The following is a 17,152-nucleotide window of genomic DNA, read 5'->3' as shown; positions in this document are numbered from 1 at the left end:
TGAAGAGAAGTATGCATACAGAAGGTTCAAATGTGTTTGCCTTTGGAAAATCTTGCATATAATCCTAAGAAAGGCAAAACTGTTGTACCTGTGTTGTGTCTGCACCATGATGACAGTGTTGATGAAGAGACAAGCAAAGTAGAAATAATAGTTACGCACAACAAGGCAAATGTTGTAGACATGTGTGGCAAATTATGTGCTGTCTACAGTTATGCAAGACACACTTGCAGATGGCCTGTGGTCATATTTTATTCCCTATTGAATGTTGGAAGTATCAGTTCCTTAATAACTCATGCTGCCAACAACCCATGCAGCTGCACTTGACAAAAAGATTTTCTGCACCTGTTATCTCATCAATTTGTTCCAGAACATGTGTGAGTCCAAACTTCCATTAAAATTTCAACATCATAAATTATGTATTCATAATTCAGTAGTCAATGTTTACTTGTAAATCTAGTGATAGTCTACTGTGATAACTTGTGGTATGAAACATGGCACAAATATGGCAGTGTTAACAGTACTACTAGTTTTACTGTCCTATACTTTGTAACTATGAGAAATGATCTGAAGATGGATGACACTGCCCAGTCCTGGACAGTATGAAATGAAAAAAGTAGCAATTGACAGACAGAAAATAAATCTGTTTTCTAATAACAATATGATTTTTATTAACAATGAGCAATATATTCTAGTTAGGACAGTTAAGTCACTTTCACACATTTATATTCTTTTTAATAAGCTTCATTTTCTTAGTTTTTAAAATTATCTTATTTTAATTTATTTTTGTTCTAGTGCTTCAGATATTACTCTTCAGCGGACATTTAGACCTTGGCTTTTTCCTGATTTTCTGTTTAACTTGAGCAGCCTTGGGAAAGAATGGAGAAAACATTTACATGTTATGAAGACTACTACACAAACAGTAAGTTTTTAAGAAATCAAAAGGCCATTCACATGATTTCATTCTATCTGGAAGAGGATACTGACTTGGTAAAGCAATAAACTTACTCCCTCCACTGATCATAAGTGCAGTGTACGGTAATAGCTATAGCAGTAACTGCTGATACCTGGTATTATCTGAAGATATTTTGTAATAATGATATATTTTTCTTGAAAATATGATAACATGAAGAGATTGAACTCATGGCTTTTGTGAGATGTATTTCTGTACTGAAGATTTTATTTATTAACATTGTTGTTGTGGTCTTATTCATATTTTGAAGATAAAGAACTGATTTCATGTTTTGATAAAATCAGTATCAATGGCACTGGTATTTTAATAATGTGCTTTATTATGGAGGTATTGTGTTCATGTTGTGACTGTATTAAAGATGGTTCTGGAGCAGTTTATTCAACTAAAAGTTGTGCATATTTTTAATGTGTATGTATATTGCAAACTTAAAACTGAATATCATTTATTTATGTACCAGTATGTATTACACTACACTTGATATGCTGAAATACTTAGTTATGATTTACTCCATTTCTTACAGTTTTATCTAAGGTTATTGGCTCTAAAGAGGCACAATTTGATCACAGTGTTTATTCTCACAGGACTTACTCTAAGCATGAGTTGTACTATTTTATCTTATTTAGGTACTAGCAGTGAAACTAGGCATCCTTTCTTTCTTTCTTTCACTGGTGCTATGTCCCGCACTGACACAGGGTCGGTATTGTTCAAAAAAATGGTTCAAATGGCTCTGAGCACTATGGGACTTAACATCTATGGTCATCAGTCCCCTAGAACTTAGAACTACTTAAACCTAACTAACCTAAGGACAGCACACAACACCCAGTCATCACGAGGCAGAGAAAATCCCTGACCCCGCTGGGAATCGAACCCGGGAACCCGTGCGTGGGAAGAGAGAACGCTACCGCACGACCACGAGCTGCAGACGGGCATTGTTAGGAATGGATTAGGCAAGGTTAGGATGAAGGGGTGGCCAGATGCCCTTCCTGCCTCCACCCCGTACCCCCTGAGATGGAATTAATGTACCCCAGCTATCTGTGTCAAGTGTAATTCAAGGGAAAGTGCGAACGTGTTCAGATGTCGGCGAGTCATGTAACTGAGGCAGAATGTGGGGACCAGTCTGGTACTCACCTAGTGGGATGTGGAAAACCGCCTAAAAACCACATCCAGGCTGGCCGGCACACCGGCCCTCATTGTTAATCCGCCGGGCAGATTCGATCCAGGGCCGGTGCGCCTACCCGAGTCCAGGAAGCAGCACGTTAGCACTCTCAGCTATCCTGGCAGGTAGCAGTGAAACTTGGCATCCCCCAGATACTTATTTATCGCCATGAATTTTCTTTCATACCACGCAGTGTCTGGCACCATGCTTAATGTTTTTGACATCATATCTTCTGAACTATGTGTTGTACAATGATTAATTTTGTAGATACATTCTGTGGCATATGTGGATACTGTCTGCAAAATGTCTTGCAAATGGAGGTAATAGCAAAGAAGTAATACCTTCAAATGTCATGCGTGATGCAGAAGTTTTTCACACACATCATTGTTTAAGACATCACATCTCCTGAACTATATGCCATACAATAATATAATTTTGCACTTACATGTGTATACTGTCTGTAAAATGTCTCATGAACACAGGTAGTAGTAAAGAAGTAATAAATTACCATACCATTCCCCATGCGGAAGTTTGACTGCATGAACAGTGGAGAAATTGTGGGCAATAAATATTTTTTCTTTCATCAGTATGTAAGGGGGGTGGCAGCAAGAAAAAAATTATAAATATTTGAAATTCTGTGTAAGATTTGTTGCAAGTCGCTAGGTGTTCTCATTCTCAAATACTGGATGAATAAACTAGGATTGAAGTTAGGTAATCAGCCCACCAGAGACGCTGTCACCAAATGTGATCTTTGTTTAGTTTCCTAAAACCAAACAAGAGAGTGATACAAAAATTGGATATGGGATGGCAGTAAAGATCGAACCTGAACCAAAGGCTGAGCAGCCTCATGTGGTATCATCCATGCTATGAGATCAACTGACACTAATTGTGTCTGGTGGGCCACTTTAATTTGCACATGCAAAGGCCTGTAGACTATTTTCACTGCTAATTAACTCAGAAATGGTGCAGTCTATGGAATTTTTTCTTATCAATTATTTTTCACTACACCCTACCGTGCAATATCTTTACAAGTTTTTCAGACTATTTCTGACCACCCTGTACATGTCTATAGCATGAAGTTATTATTTCAGTCTCACTTTTTGTCTCTGGTATAATAGTTTCATGTTCAGTTGTCTGATTGACTTCACTGTGAGAAGTACTGCAGTGTAAATAACTTTGTACCAGAGTGTATATTGAACAGCATTTGAAATAACATTAATGTTGACCAGTGTTACAGAAATTAGTTTCAGAATCTTGATGAAGACTAGGTCCACAGTCATTGTGAAATCTTTGAATGAAGTCATTCAGCTTTAAGCTGTTGAAATATTACTTATTGCATTGAGTAATATTGTAACAGGCTAAAGTGGAATGACTTCACTAAAAAATTCACTAATTTCAGAGCTAACAGGTATAATTCATTTGCTTTGGTTTCACGTACTGAGAGTAATAATGTATCTTTACTTTCGTAATAAATGTAGGTCTATTACTGCAGAAAATCTTAGTTATTAGTTATTATTGTTATCTGAAGTAATTATGCTTTTGCACAACTTAATATTAGGGTCTTTTTTCAATTAATGGGATATGTTTAATTTTGCAGATAATACAAAATAAAAAATTACAGATGTCTACTGAACAGGGGAAGAGTGGAAATCCAAATAATAATGATAATGATGTTGGTGAGTATCTTTGATTCTTCTCAAGTTTTCAAGTTTGTTTTAAAATCATGAATATGTCATGAAGTCTCTAAAGTGTCTAAGGTACATACCATAACATTACTTGTGTTATATCTTGAATAGGTTATGATTTTATGAGTATAGTGAGACTAACCATAATGCTTGACAAAATTTGATGTGTTTATATGAAACAATAAATCAGCCATAATGTGTTGAATTTACCTAATGAACTGTATGTTTCTTTTTCTGAATAGGACAGGTTGCTACGGCTACAGAACATATTGATATACTGAATAATGCTCTGAATTAGTGGCACAGTATCATTTAATCTTTCAAGCCTTAAAGAGTTAAAATTCACTACCCTTCTATCAAGCAATTTCAAATAGCAAGTTTGAATCACTGATTACTGTCTCTGTACACCCACATCGTCGTTGCAAACATTTCCCCCCATCTCAAGTGAAGACATTATGTTTGGTAATAATTAGCACATCTTTACTGTACTAGTTTAAGAAAATATTTTTATTAGAACATTATTAGTTTCCTATAATGTATTTTAGTTTCTAAATACAAAACAAATTTATAACAAATAATCAAATAAACTAACTCCAGTCAAACAGACGTGGGAGGCTCTACAGTAGTGATTGATGGCCATGTCATCTTCAGCCCTAGGTGTCACTTGACATGGATATGCAGGGGACATGCGGTCAGCCCACTGCTCTCCTGGCTGTTGTCAGTTTTCATGACTGGAGCTGCTACTTTTTAATCATGTAGCTCCTCAATTGGCCTCACAGGGGCTGTGTGCACCCCACTTGCCAACAGAGCTTGGCAGACCCAGATAGTCACCCATCCAAACTGAACAGTGCTTAACTTCAGTGATCTGATGAGAACTGATGTTACCACTGTGGCAAAGCTGTTGACATATAACAAATACTCAAATCTGTAACATAGGTGAGAAATTTAGAGCAAGCATTCATATCACAGTTAACTGTTATATTCAGTTTTCCTGGGAAATTATAGAATTAGGCTAACACCTAATGTCCATATTTCTGGAGTAAAATATTTAAATAGTCATACTTCAGCTAGATTATTTTAGATGCATAATTTCAGATGAGCTTCTAAACCTGTGGCAGTAGTTTGCACATTCTGGAGTGCTACTTGTTACACATGTGCTGTGCAGCATATAAAGTATTGGGCTTTTTCTGTGTTTTCTTACTATCACACTTCTTACAGTCCATGTATGTTTTTCTATTTGAGAGGTGTAACTGCAAAGAGTAGATCAGATAATCAGTAGAATAGTTGTCATTTTTTCTGAACAGCCAGTTGCACAGCTCATTAAGGCATCAGTCTCCATTGGTGACACATCAGGAGAGTACTGAGTTGCATAATTAGGTATCTCTGGGTGGTTTCATAGATTACTTTTTAAGTTACTCATGCTCGGATGGATAGGATGTATGTGTGTTGGCTTGCAGATGCAAAAGGAGCTGGCCACAGTTTGTGGACAGTTGAAGGCACTTTCAGCTGTGGTCAGCTATCTTCAGGCTGCTGCCTTAGAGTGTAGTGATGGTGGAGAATCTGCGGCACTGCATGGAACATTTCGGGTGTCACTTGTTTCACTAACAAGTCCCCTTCCATTGTATCCAATGCAGCAGATCTGCCCTCACCACAGGGTGAATGGTGGGTGGTGATACATTACCATTGCTTGGGTTATGATACCATACTCAGGCCATATGTGTGGCAGAAGGACACTTCTGCCTGTACACCTGTAAGAACATATGGTGACATGAACTGCTGCAAGTCTGTTGAAGTATAATGAAAATTTCCTGAAGATGGCTATTTATAGCCAGAATCTTAGTTTGCAAGAATAATGAAAGCTAATGGAATAGTGACTGAATTCTGTGAGCCTCTCCTTCCTTATAGTCATTGGTTGCTGTGCACATCAATTCCTAATGGAGTCAAAGCTGGTTAAATTACTCATGCTCAAATTAATCTTGGGACTGAGGGCTGGCTGAAGTGCGAAGTAGAAAACTCTGAAATACTTAGCGAGTCATTGGATGTATTTCAGAAAAGCAGATTAGACACCACAGGAGGAGGCAGGTGTTCATTGCAATTGACAATAATATTGTCTTTACTGAGGTCAAATTTGAGTGTGACAACGAAATTATCTGAGTGCATACAACAGGTCTAGGTGAAATAAAGTTAACTGGATGCTTGTACCAGCTATCTAATTCCACTCTGTCAGCTTTAGAGTAATTCAAAGAAAGTCCAGTCAGTAGCACAAAAATACCTAGATCATGCAATATTAGTGAGAGATGATTTTAACTTACCATGTGTAGACTGGAATAACTATGGATTCCCTGCAGATTGTACAGACAGACAGTCTTACAAAGTACTTTAGGATGGAATTTTCTAAAAACTTAAAAACTGTCTTCAGCAGCTAGTTTAACAGCCCACGTGGAATGGAAATATTTTAGACCTTGTAGCTACAGACAGACCTAACCTTATCAATGGTGTCAGTATGGGCACAGGGATTAGTGAACATGATGTCATCACAGAAAAATGGTTACCCAAGTAAGTAAATAAATCAGTGAGGCTAGGACAGTAATTATGCTGGAAAGAGAAGATAATCAGTTGTTAGCATCCCACTTAGACAATAATTAGACATCATTAAGTTACAGTATTATGGATGCAGAGATTATTAAGGGCAAATTTTAAATTGATTATAAATTGTGCTCTGGAAAAGTATGTGCTGAGTAAATGGATTAAGGATGGAAAAGACTAACAACTGTGGTTTAACAATAAAATTCAGAAAATGCTGAGGAAGCAAAGAATGTTGCACTCTCAATTCAAAAGAGAACATGCAGATGATGCCAGGAAAAAAATAGTAGAGTTTCATGCTTCTGTAAAAAGATCAGTGTACAAAGCATACAACTACTACCACCATCAGACTTTAGCAAAAGATCTTACCAAGAACCCTAGAAAGTTATGGTTCTATGTTAAATTGCTTAGTAGGTCAAAGGCTTCACTGACTAGTCTGGTGTGGCAGAAGAAGATAGAAAGAGGAAAGCTGAAGTTTCAAAGTTCGTGTTTAAGAAACAGCTCACACAAGAGAATCATACAAACATACCATCATTTAAATATCATACAGACTCCCATAAAGAGGACACAGTAATAGACATGCCTGGCTTAGAAAAAAACTGAAAGAGTTGAAACTATTAAGTTGCTAGATCCAGATGGCGTCGCAATTCTGTTTTACAAAGAGTGCTCTGCAGCACTCACCCTTTACTTAGCTTTCATTTATCACAAATCTGCTGCCCAGTACTAAGACCCAAGGAACAGGAAAAAGCATGTGTAAGTCCTATATATAAGAAGGGTAAAAGAGTGGACACACTAAATTACAGATAAATATTCTTAACATGGGTTTGCTATGGAGTTCTTGGATGTATTCTCAGGTTGAATATAATAAATTTTCGTGGGACAGGAGAGCTTCAATCCACAAATAACCATGGTTTTGGAAAGCACCACTCATACAAAACTCAGCCTGCCCTTTCCTCACATGATATCCTATGAACCTTAGATGCAGGGCAATAGGAAGAAGTCAAATTTCTAGATTTCTGTAAAGCATTTGACACTGTGTCCATTGCAGATATTAACAAAGGTATAAGCCTAAGGAACAGTTGCTCTCTCTCTCTCTCTCTCTCTCTCTCTCTCTCTCTCTCTCTCTCTCTCTCTCTCTCAGGATGAGCAGCAATCTGCAGCTGTTTGCTGATGATGCTGTGGTGTACTGGAAGATGTTGTCATTCAGTGCAGTGACTGTAGCAGTACACAAGATGACTTAGACAAATTTTCTAGTTGGTGTAATGAATGGTGGCTAGGTCTAAATGTAAAAAAACGTACGTTAATGCAGGTGAGTAGGAGAAACAAACCCATAATGTTCAAATACAGCATTAGTTGTGCACTGCTTGATGCAGTCACATTGATTAAATATGTTGCAAAGTGACAGAGAATGGAACAAAAATGTAAGGATTGAAACAGGGAAAGTGAATTGCTGGCTTCAGTTTATTGGGAGAATTTTAGGAAACTGTGGTTCATCTGTAAATGGGACCCCAGGCAAGCACTAGTGCAACACATTGAGTACTGGTTGAATGTTTGAGATCTCCACCAGGTCAGATTGTAGGAAGACAATGAAGCAATTCAGAGGTGGGCTGTTAGATTTGTTACAAGTAGGTTCCCTGGAGGGAAGGTTACGCTTTTTTTGAGGAACACTGTTGAGAAACTTTACAGAAACAATATTTGAAGCTGAATGTCGAACAATCTGCTGGCACCAATATACATTTTACATAAAGACCATGAGCATAACATAAGAGAAATTAACGCTTGTAGAGAGGCATATGGACAGTTTCTTTTCCCGCAATCTACTTGTGAGTGGAACAGGGAAGGACATGTTTAGTTGTGGTAGAAGGTACACTTCCCCACACACAATACGGTGACTTGTGGAATATGTATGCAGATGTAGATGATAGTTCAAATTCTCATTCACTTATCCTGATTTAGGTTTTCTTTGATTTCCCTAAATTGATTCAGCAACTGTCAGGACAGTACCTTTGAAAATGACATGGCCAGTTTCCTTCCCCATCCTTTCATAATCCAAGCATGTGCTTTATCTCTAATGACCCCTCAGAACATTAAACTCTTGTATTCCTTCCTCCCTTCCTCTCTTCTATCTGAAACTATGCTCATGCTACCTTCATTATCTGACAAAATGATTGTTTACATACACTCATTTACACATTATGCCCAACTCCTTACTGAAGGATGATATATACTAGTGAATAAGAAATACTGTTGTTTCCTTTGTATAAGTCTGTAATGATTAGGTGTTCTATAAAGGAAAACATGTTTCTTATGATGAACCCCAATGCAATTTATTGAGCATTTTTATGCGACTTTCATATTAACTAAATGGACCTGTGACAATGTGTGCAGATTTTGTTTTAATCCTCTCTGTCTCTTCTGTTGATTCAAATTGGTGAGAGTCCAAGGCCATCAGACAGTAGTGAAGAAGTGCAATTTCAGCTTGAAATCCTTAGCCTACTGCTTGCTGGTTGGGACTAATGAACAGAAAAAGTTGGGTTAAATAGAATTAATGCTCACAAAAATAATTCTTTTGGAGTAGTAGTTTGGTCTCCAAACAAGTCATCATATGCAAACACAAAATATCTTGCATAGTCCTGCAAAATACTGATGTCTGTGAGATTTATCTACAGTTCTGTGATCTGTCCTGCAACTGTCCTTATATTTTGGACTAACACATTCCTTATTTATGTTGCTCGGCAGGTTGAGTTGTTCTCATCATTCCACAGCCTTGTAAATTTTCACAGTAGGGAATCATTGAATTCATAATGATATAAGTAAATAATAGTGACCTGCAATAAACTATTGATAGAAGACAAACCAGTACTTTTACATATGCAATACAGAATCCAATGACATCCTGTAGGATTAAGTGACATGAGAAGTTTTTCAGTATCACGCTCCCTTATTTCTATATCTTATGTATATAGATCTTTAGTGAAGCAATTTTGAAAAGAAGAAGTAGTATTTCTGCCTAAACTTCATCATCTTCCAGCTGGGTAGCATCATAATCAACTATCATCTATTGAGGTAGTTTTGCTTCATTAACTGATTTACTATAAGACCAGAAGTTTTGAGCAGTTTTTGAGAGTTCAACATATAATACTGTGCTTTTGTATTAAGTGAATCCTTCTCACTTAAGTGTCCTTACCCTTGTTAATTTGGCTTTTGTTTATCAGTAAAAACTTAATTTCATTGAATCTGCCATGCAGCTGTCTCTGCTTTCATATTTACTTCCTGATACTGCTATTGAACAAAGGAGAGTCCTACCCATGCCACATCATCTTCCTAAGACCTACCTAGTCTAATACATCTTAATGTGTTCCACACTTCCTCTATGTATGCCCCTCATGAACTGTATGTTGACATATTAGGTAGTTTCTAATCATTTTATTGTTGTAGTTGTTAATTGTAAAGTCCTTTCTACCTTTCTCACCTTTTTTGCAACACCAGAGATTAACCCAATTATAATAGCATTTTACCTCTACAAGCACTAAATCATAAAATTTAGGCCTGATTCTTGCCAGCAAATCAAACAATTCTCTCTTGTGGGTGGATTGTCTAATCAGCTGCTCAAGATGAGCATAGTAAAATATATTTAATACACTTGGGCAAGATGATTTCTCACTTCCTCTTATTATAAGCACATACCTCTCCCCCTATTACTATGGAATGGTCTCAGCGAATTTATACGAGATAATTTCCCAGATTTCCTTTAAGTATTCGAACTGTTTGACATATGATGTGATTGGATGATAGAAATACTCAATTATTGCTTTAGGCTTACCTTTGATGCTCAACTTCAACTAGATTATTTCCAATTTTGACGTTTTCTATATCTCATGACATATTACAAAGCTTTTTATGACAATAAATTCACCACTGTCATTGGTGTCCAGCTTATCCCACTGGTATGCGTTTGATTCAGAATTTAATATTTCACTGCTATATCTTTCTGGCTTCAGTCAAGTTTCTGTTCCAAATATTACCTACATGTTTTTATATTCAGTGAGTAGGGTCATTCTGAAACAGTATTCCAGTATAACTGAAAATTTATGCCCATATTATACAAAGTTGTACTCTGTATATTATCATAATGACCATCAGTTATGAAAGCACAGACCAGCATGAGAATGAGTTTGATATTGCAGTTCAGTGCAGTTTGGGGATGTTCATATTTAATGCTCGGTACATTCACCCTAAAATTATACAAATTTGCATTTATGTTATCATCACCACTAATATTAAATGATTTCTATAACAAAATCTAATACCAGATAAATTACGGGTTTTAGGGGCACAGACATAAATCCTATACAGTGCATGACCTAATTGTAGGCTATCTTCAACCAAAGTATTCAAGTAATTAACTGTTGAAGCATTCACAGCAAAGTGTCAGAGTTTGAAGTGCTCCTGAAAAGCAGGGAAGCTCATATAATAATAGGCACAAAAAGCTCATTGAAACCTGAAATTCATAGCAGTGAGATTTTCAGGGAAAATTTAAGTGTATAATTAAAGGGCAGGTTAATGGGAAATGAAAGTGGTGCATTTGTTGCAGTAAACAATAAACTCAAAGCCACCAAGATAGAAACTGAAACAGCATGCAAGATTGTTTGGGCAAGACTCAGTGTCAAGTGTGTGCATAAAATTATAACTGAATCCTTCTGTCATGCAGGAGACTCACCTGCTGATGTAACCACAAACTTCAAATAAAACATCAGTTCACTTGTACATTATTTCCCCAATCATATTGTAACCAGTCGTGAAGACTTTAATCATCTGATACTCACTTGGGAAAATTACAATTTTGTTAGTGGTGGGTGTTAACAGACATCCTGAAAACAATACTAAATGCCTTCTCTGAAAGCTGCCCAGAAAAAATGGTTCAGAATACCACTCATGATGAAAATATGTTAGATTCGATGGCAACAAGTAGACATGCGCTCGTTCAGGATGTCCATATCAAAACTGGTATCAGTGGCTACTGGGCAGTCGTGGCAACAATGATTACCAAAGTACAAAGAACAACTAAAACAAGTAGAAGGATATATATGTTCGGTAAACTAGATAAAAAAAAATCAGTAGAGCCATATATGAATGAGGAGCTTGAAACTTTCAGCACAGGGCAGGAGCATGTAGAGAAACTGTGGATCAGTTTGAAAGAATAGTTGTCCATGCACTGGATGGATATGTACCATGTAGAACAGTTAATAGTGGGAGGTACCCTCCATGGTATACAGTAACTCTAAAGAAACTTCTTAAAGGACAAACTACTGATAATAGGTGTCGTATCATACTTTTGATACAACCACAGAAGGAGATTTTACTCATCGCCACTCTTAACTATTTTTAGTGCACTGTGGGAAAACACTATGAGAGAAGAACAAGGAGAACACTGAAAAACTGATAATAATTAATGACAAGAACACATACATCTATGACAAATGCTCAACTTTGTACAAATTGGCTCAGGCAACAGATACTGAAGGTCAAGTACTATTCCAGAAACTAAGACTGGGTAGTAAACAGTTCTTTTCCACTAAAATGTTCACTGAAGATGGGCTTGTGTGGACTCACTGGAGGCAGATGATGTGGCATGAAGTACACAAGGAGAAGGCGGTCTTCTTGGCAGCTCAGCTGACTTGTAACTGACTGTTGTGCTGTGGTGCTGGTGCATATCAGATATCTGGTGACGCCACCGCTGCAGCTTCCTGGTGTGGCAATTATTGGGCTATACGCTGTCTCTGGAGTGGGTTGTCAATCTATTGGTGCCTGTGGTGCTGCGTGGTGGTGTATACTGTGCTTATGACACCACAATAGTGTAAAACAAAGCACAGTGTTATAGACACAGTAGTAGTAGTAGTAGTAGTAGTAGTAGATTTATTCATCCGTAGATCTCTTTTTACAAGGATATAGGCCATGTCAAAACATTTACAAGTTTAGACCAATTTAAAATAAGGTAATTCGTACACACATACATTTATAGACTTCTAGTTAGAGACAATTATTAGATTTGTTCCTGGTATACAATACTTTTTTTTTACAAATAACGTATTAAATAATTTAATGCCACACTGCTCACTCATATCTCACTATCAGTCACTGCACATACTATACACACATTGTTTCATAACACGTCACACACACACACACACACACACACACACACACACACTCTGGTAATATCTGGGCCATTTTCTGTATCACAACCTCCTATTTACTATCCTGAAAAACTGAGTCAGCATCCCTTTATAATGAGTGAGATGTCAAGCTTTTCTAGAAAAGGAAAAAAGAAGAAAAATAACATAGTGTGCAGGTGTTATGTGGAATGTTGGATGTTTTATAATCATTATTTATTTGCATAACGTTTTTTTTACCAATCCCCTACTCTTTTTTAGCTAAGTAATCGTTCAAGGTATAAAATGTATTGCGTAACAGGTACTGTTTAGATGGCTTTTTAAATAAGTGTATTTTTGCACTTTCTTTAACCTCCTTTGGTGATTTATTGTACAGCTTTATTGTACGAATGTTATTTAGGATGTGTACAACTAATTGGTAAATGTATTCACACGGAGCAGTTAAAATCCCCAGTATTTTGAACAGATCTTTACAGTGAGCTCAACTGCTATTTTTTTGGGTTATTATTCTTATGGCTCATTTCTGCAGTTTGAAAATTGTGTTCATATTTTGTGCATTTGTTCCCCAAAACAGAATGTCATAGCTAAGAACTGAGTGTATATATGAATAGTATGTAACAAAGACACTGTGTTTTACACACTGATGATAGGATTCTAAAGGCATAAAATGATGATGACATTCTGTTCGCAAGTCCCTTTGTGTGCTCACACTATTTCTACTGAGAATCAGTATTCATTCCTAAAAATTTTGCATTTGCTACACAGTCAATAGAGGCGCCATCTACATTTAATTTAACATTATCATGTTCCCTCTTCAAACTGAAATTCGTGGCATTAGTTTTCTTTATGTTCAATGTCATTTGATTGTTGATTGACCAATCACAAACTTCCTTGAGAATTTCATTTTCTTTCTCAGCAAGGAGTTCTCTAGTGACTATAATATTGCTGTTATAAGTGAAGAGAATTTTTTCACCATGAGTAACACTACTGGGAAAGTCATTGGTGTATGTCAGGAATAGTATTGGTCCTAATATGCTACCATCTGAAACCCATATATTAATGCATTTTGGTTCTGATAAGTGTTTTACTAAATGTTGAGATCTATTTGAAATACGTGTTCTCTCCTCTTTATAACCTATCTGCTAGGTATGATTGAAACCAGTTATTAGCTACCCCTCTTATTCCTAATGCTTCTAAATTATTTAATAGATTGTTGTGGTTGACTGTATTAAAGGCCTTAGAAAGATCCAAAAATATGCCTGTGGCACAATTATCTTTGTCAAGAGCATCAAGTACAATTTTTGTGAATTCTACTGTGGCTGACTCCATATTTTTGCCACTTTGGAAAACAAACTGTGATTCACTTAAAAGATTGTATTTATTCAGGTAACTCATTAATCTTTCTTTCATAACTGCTTCTATTATTTTTGAGAATGGTGACAGCAGGGAAATGGGCTGGTAATTTTCTACGTCTTCTGCGCTACCTTTCTTATGCAAAGGTACAACTCTTGCCTATTTTAACTGCCCTGGAAACCTCCCTGATGTGAAGGATTAATTTATTATATTTGTTAAGGGGCCTTGTATAATCTTTATGCATTGTTTCAGTACACACATTGGTACTTCACCTAAGCCTACTGACTTTTTAGTTTTTGAACAGTTTTATTGACTTCATTCTCAGTGGTTGGAGGTAACATCATTGTATTTAGTGCAACATTATTTACAAGTGCTATATTTGTTTTGGGGATTTTTGCTGTAACTTCTCTGAAATACTTGAAAAGTGCTCATTTACATAGTTTGATAAGTGTTATTTATCATTTATTACCTTATCCCCCTCCATTGGCAGTATGTTATTCTGTGTTTGTTTGCCCATTTCCTTTTTTACAATATCCCAGACTGCTTTACTTTTATTTTCTGCATTATATATTATTTTGTCATTAAATGACTTTTTTGCAGAAATCAGCAGTTTCCTTTAGATCTTTTTGTATCTATAATAGAAATTTAAGAATCTGGATCATTGCAGCTCTTTTTCATGGAACTGAGGTATTTAAGTGTTTGGGAGGACTTCTTAATACCTGCAGTTATTCATCTGTTTTTGTGAGATGTTGATACAGGCATGCATACTTTTGGAAATGCCTTTTCAAAGTTCAGTTTTAACAATGTGGAGAATTCAGAGAATTTAATATTCACATTGGTTTCCTTATACACTTCATCCCGGCTTTGTTTTGCTAGTTCTTTTGAAAAATCTTTAATTTTGACTCCTGATAGATGTCATTTGTAGGCTTGTAGTTTAGGGAATGATTCGATGTCCATTTTCACTGTTGTTATTTGACAGAGATGGTCTGATAGTTCGGGATCTTTTACAGCTACATCACGTTTTTCCATGTCCATATTTGTGGCCACATGGTCAATTACTCGTGCAGTCACTGTAGTAACCCTTGCTGCACTATTGACCAATGGGGACATGCCAAAACTTTGAAGGATGTTTGTGAGGGTGCTGCTAGATTCATTTATGATATTAGTGTTGATTTTAAGGTCCCCGCACAGAATTATGTTGACCTTTGTATTTGTGACTTTATGTAGAACTTCTGTTAATTTACTGAAAAAAGTGTCCACACTACCACTGGAAAATCTATAAACAGACCAAATGATTAGTTTCTTGGTGATATCAAGCCCTGTTAATTCAATAGCTGATATTTCAAAGTGTTTGTCTTCACTTATTGTACTGGTGTCATGTCTTCATTTGAACTGTGTTCCTTTTCCAATACAAATGGATGATCCTCCACCCCTTGAAGTAGTTTGCAGTAAGAGTTTGCCCTTTCATACAATGATAATACTACTTGGATTTCTGTGTCTCTACACCAGTGCTCAGTAACACAAACTACTGTGCAGTTCAAAGATTGGAGCTCAATTTCTAATAGTTGTATACTATTTTTTATTGATTGCATGTTTTGATGGAGGATTGTTAAGTCTGTGAAATGCCCCATGTTACTCTTTCCAGTGGTTTGCTTTTCTTTGCAACATCTGGTCTGTGTGATATTTGAAGTGTTAAAATCTGTCTTGTGAGTGATTGTTTCAGTATTTTTTAAACTGCTGGAGATACTCCTTAGGCAGGGGAACCTATTGTCTAGATTTACCCTAAAAAAGACTTACTTTTCCTACACATAACAACAGGTATTTGACCATGTGTGGCCCAAGATCTACCCCCTATACTTTCATGAATCAGCTATACCAATCTTCCCTTCCCAGTCCTGTTTAGGTGAAGGCCATGCCTAGTGAAACCCCATCTGTTGATAGTCCATATGGGCACCAGAGAAACATGAGCAAAATTGGCTGCCCTGAGAGCCATCGCCAACCCCACATTGAATCGCCTCGCAGCTCCATGGAGGCGTTGGTGCCAGGAGTCAGGGAAGTGAACAATATTAATAGTATCCTCAGACTTTTGTAGATGATGCAGTTATCTGTAATGAAGTACTGTCTGAAAGAAGCTACATAAATATTCAGTCAGTTTTTAATAAGAATTAAAAGTGGTTCACATATTGGCAACTTGTTTTAAATGTCCCAAAATGTGAAATTGTGTACTTCAGAAAGTGAAAAAATGTAAAGACTGGATTCCATTGGGAACCATGTGCCCAATGACTGCAGTATTAGTAGTGCAAACTATAAAAATGGCAGCCTCAGTTGTAACATGTTTTAAATCTTTTATTACAGCAAATCAATTTCAGTGCAAATTTTGGAGACTCATGTAACAAATTCTCAACTCAAAAATTTTTAGTTAGTTGTTGTGTTGTTCTGTGCTGATGCCATATTGAAATTACAATATGTGCTTTTATTACGTGAGTCTTCAAGACTTTAATATTTGCACTGAAGATGGTCACATAATGACTGAGTAAATTAGATTCGATGCACTTTTCATTTCAATTGGTCCATACTGAGGAGAACTTCCAGGGTGTGGAACATGTCAGAAGAATGAGAATACATACTAAATATTTACAATGAAAAACAAATATGAGTATGCTAATGTACCTTCCACTGATCCATAGTGGATTGATTGTCATGGATGTGGAATGAGTCAAAAATTTTTAACCATATTTTCATTTATGAGTTAATAAACACTGAATAGAAGAATCATTTCACTCAATTTACAACACGTATTTACAGTGATTGCATTACTGCAATGAATTTGTGTAGGAGTCAGATCATAATAAAATTCCCTTTTTTGTATTATTGGTAAACACACACACACACACACACACACACACACACACACACACACACACACACACACACACACCAGTTGTTTCTACAAAGAAATTCATCATTGGAGTAGATGGAGCTAGCCACCAATAAATTCTTAGGGCTCCTCTTACACTGAACTTTATTTGCAGTTAAAATTTTTTTAGCTGCTGGTAAACTATTTAAAATGTGTGTTCTTGGATAGACACCTTTTTGGACCAAAGCAAGTGACTTCAAATTTTTGTAAAGATTATTCTTATTTCTAGTACTGATTCCATGAACTGAGCTGTTGGTTTGAAAACAAGATATATTCTTATTGATGAATTTCTTTGATGAGTAAATGTATTGGAAA

The 17,152-nt window shown here is 36.4% G+C and overlaps 1 protein-coding gene across 1 annotated transcript in view; it reads left to right on the top strand.

Moving 5' to 3' along the window:
- Positions 1 to 17,152, top strand: part of LOC124555720 (cytochrome P450 4C1-like) — a 258,545-nt gene that overhangs the window by 185,534 nt on the left and 55,859 nt on the right. The window contains exons 8-9 of the mRNA XM_047129727.1: positions 793 to 919; positions 3,724 to 3,802. Of these exons, the coding sequence (XP_046985683.1) occupies positions 793 to 919; positions 3,724 to 3,802 (206 nt within the window). The remainder of the gene's footprint in view (positions 1 to 792; positions 920 to 3,723; positions 3,803 to 17,152) is intronic.

The sequence above is a fragment of the Schistocerca americana genome, chromosome X (genome assembly GCF_021461395.2).
Source record: "Schistocerca americana isolate TAMUIC-IGC-003095 chromosome X, iqSchAmer2.1, whole genome shotgun sequence".
Taxonomy (NCBI): domain Eukaryota; kingdom Metazoa; phylum Arthropoda; class Insecta; order Orthoptera; family Acrididae; genus Schistocerca; species Schistocerca americana.
The sequence above is the reverse complement of the archived record's forward strand: the minus strand, read 5'-3'. Positions and strand labels throughout refer to the sequence as shown.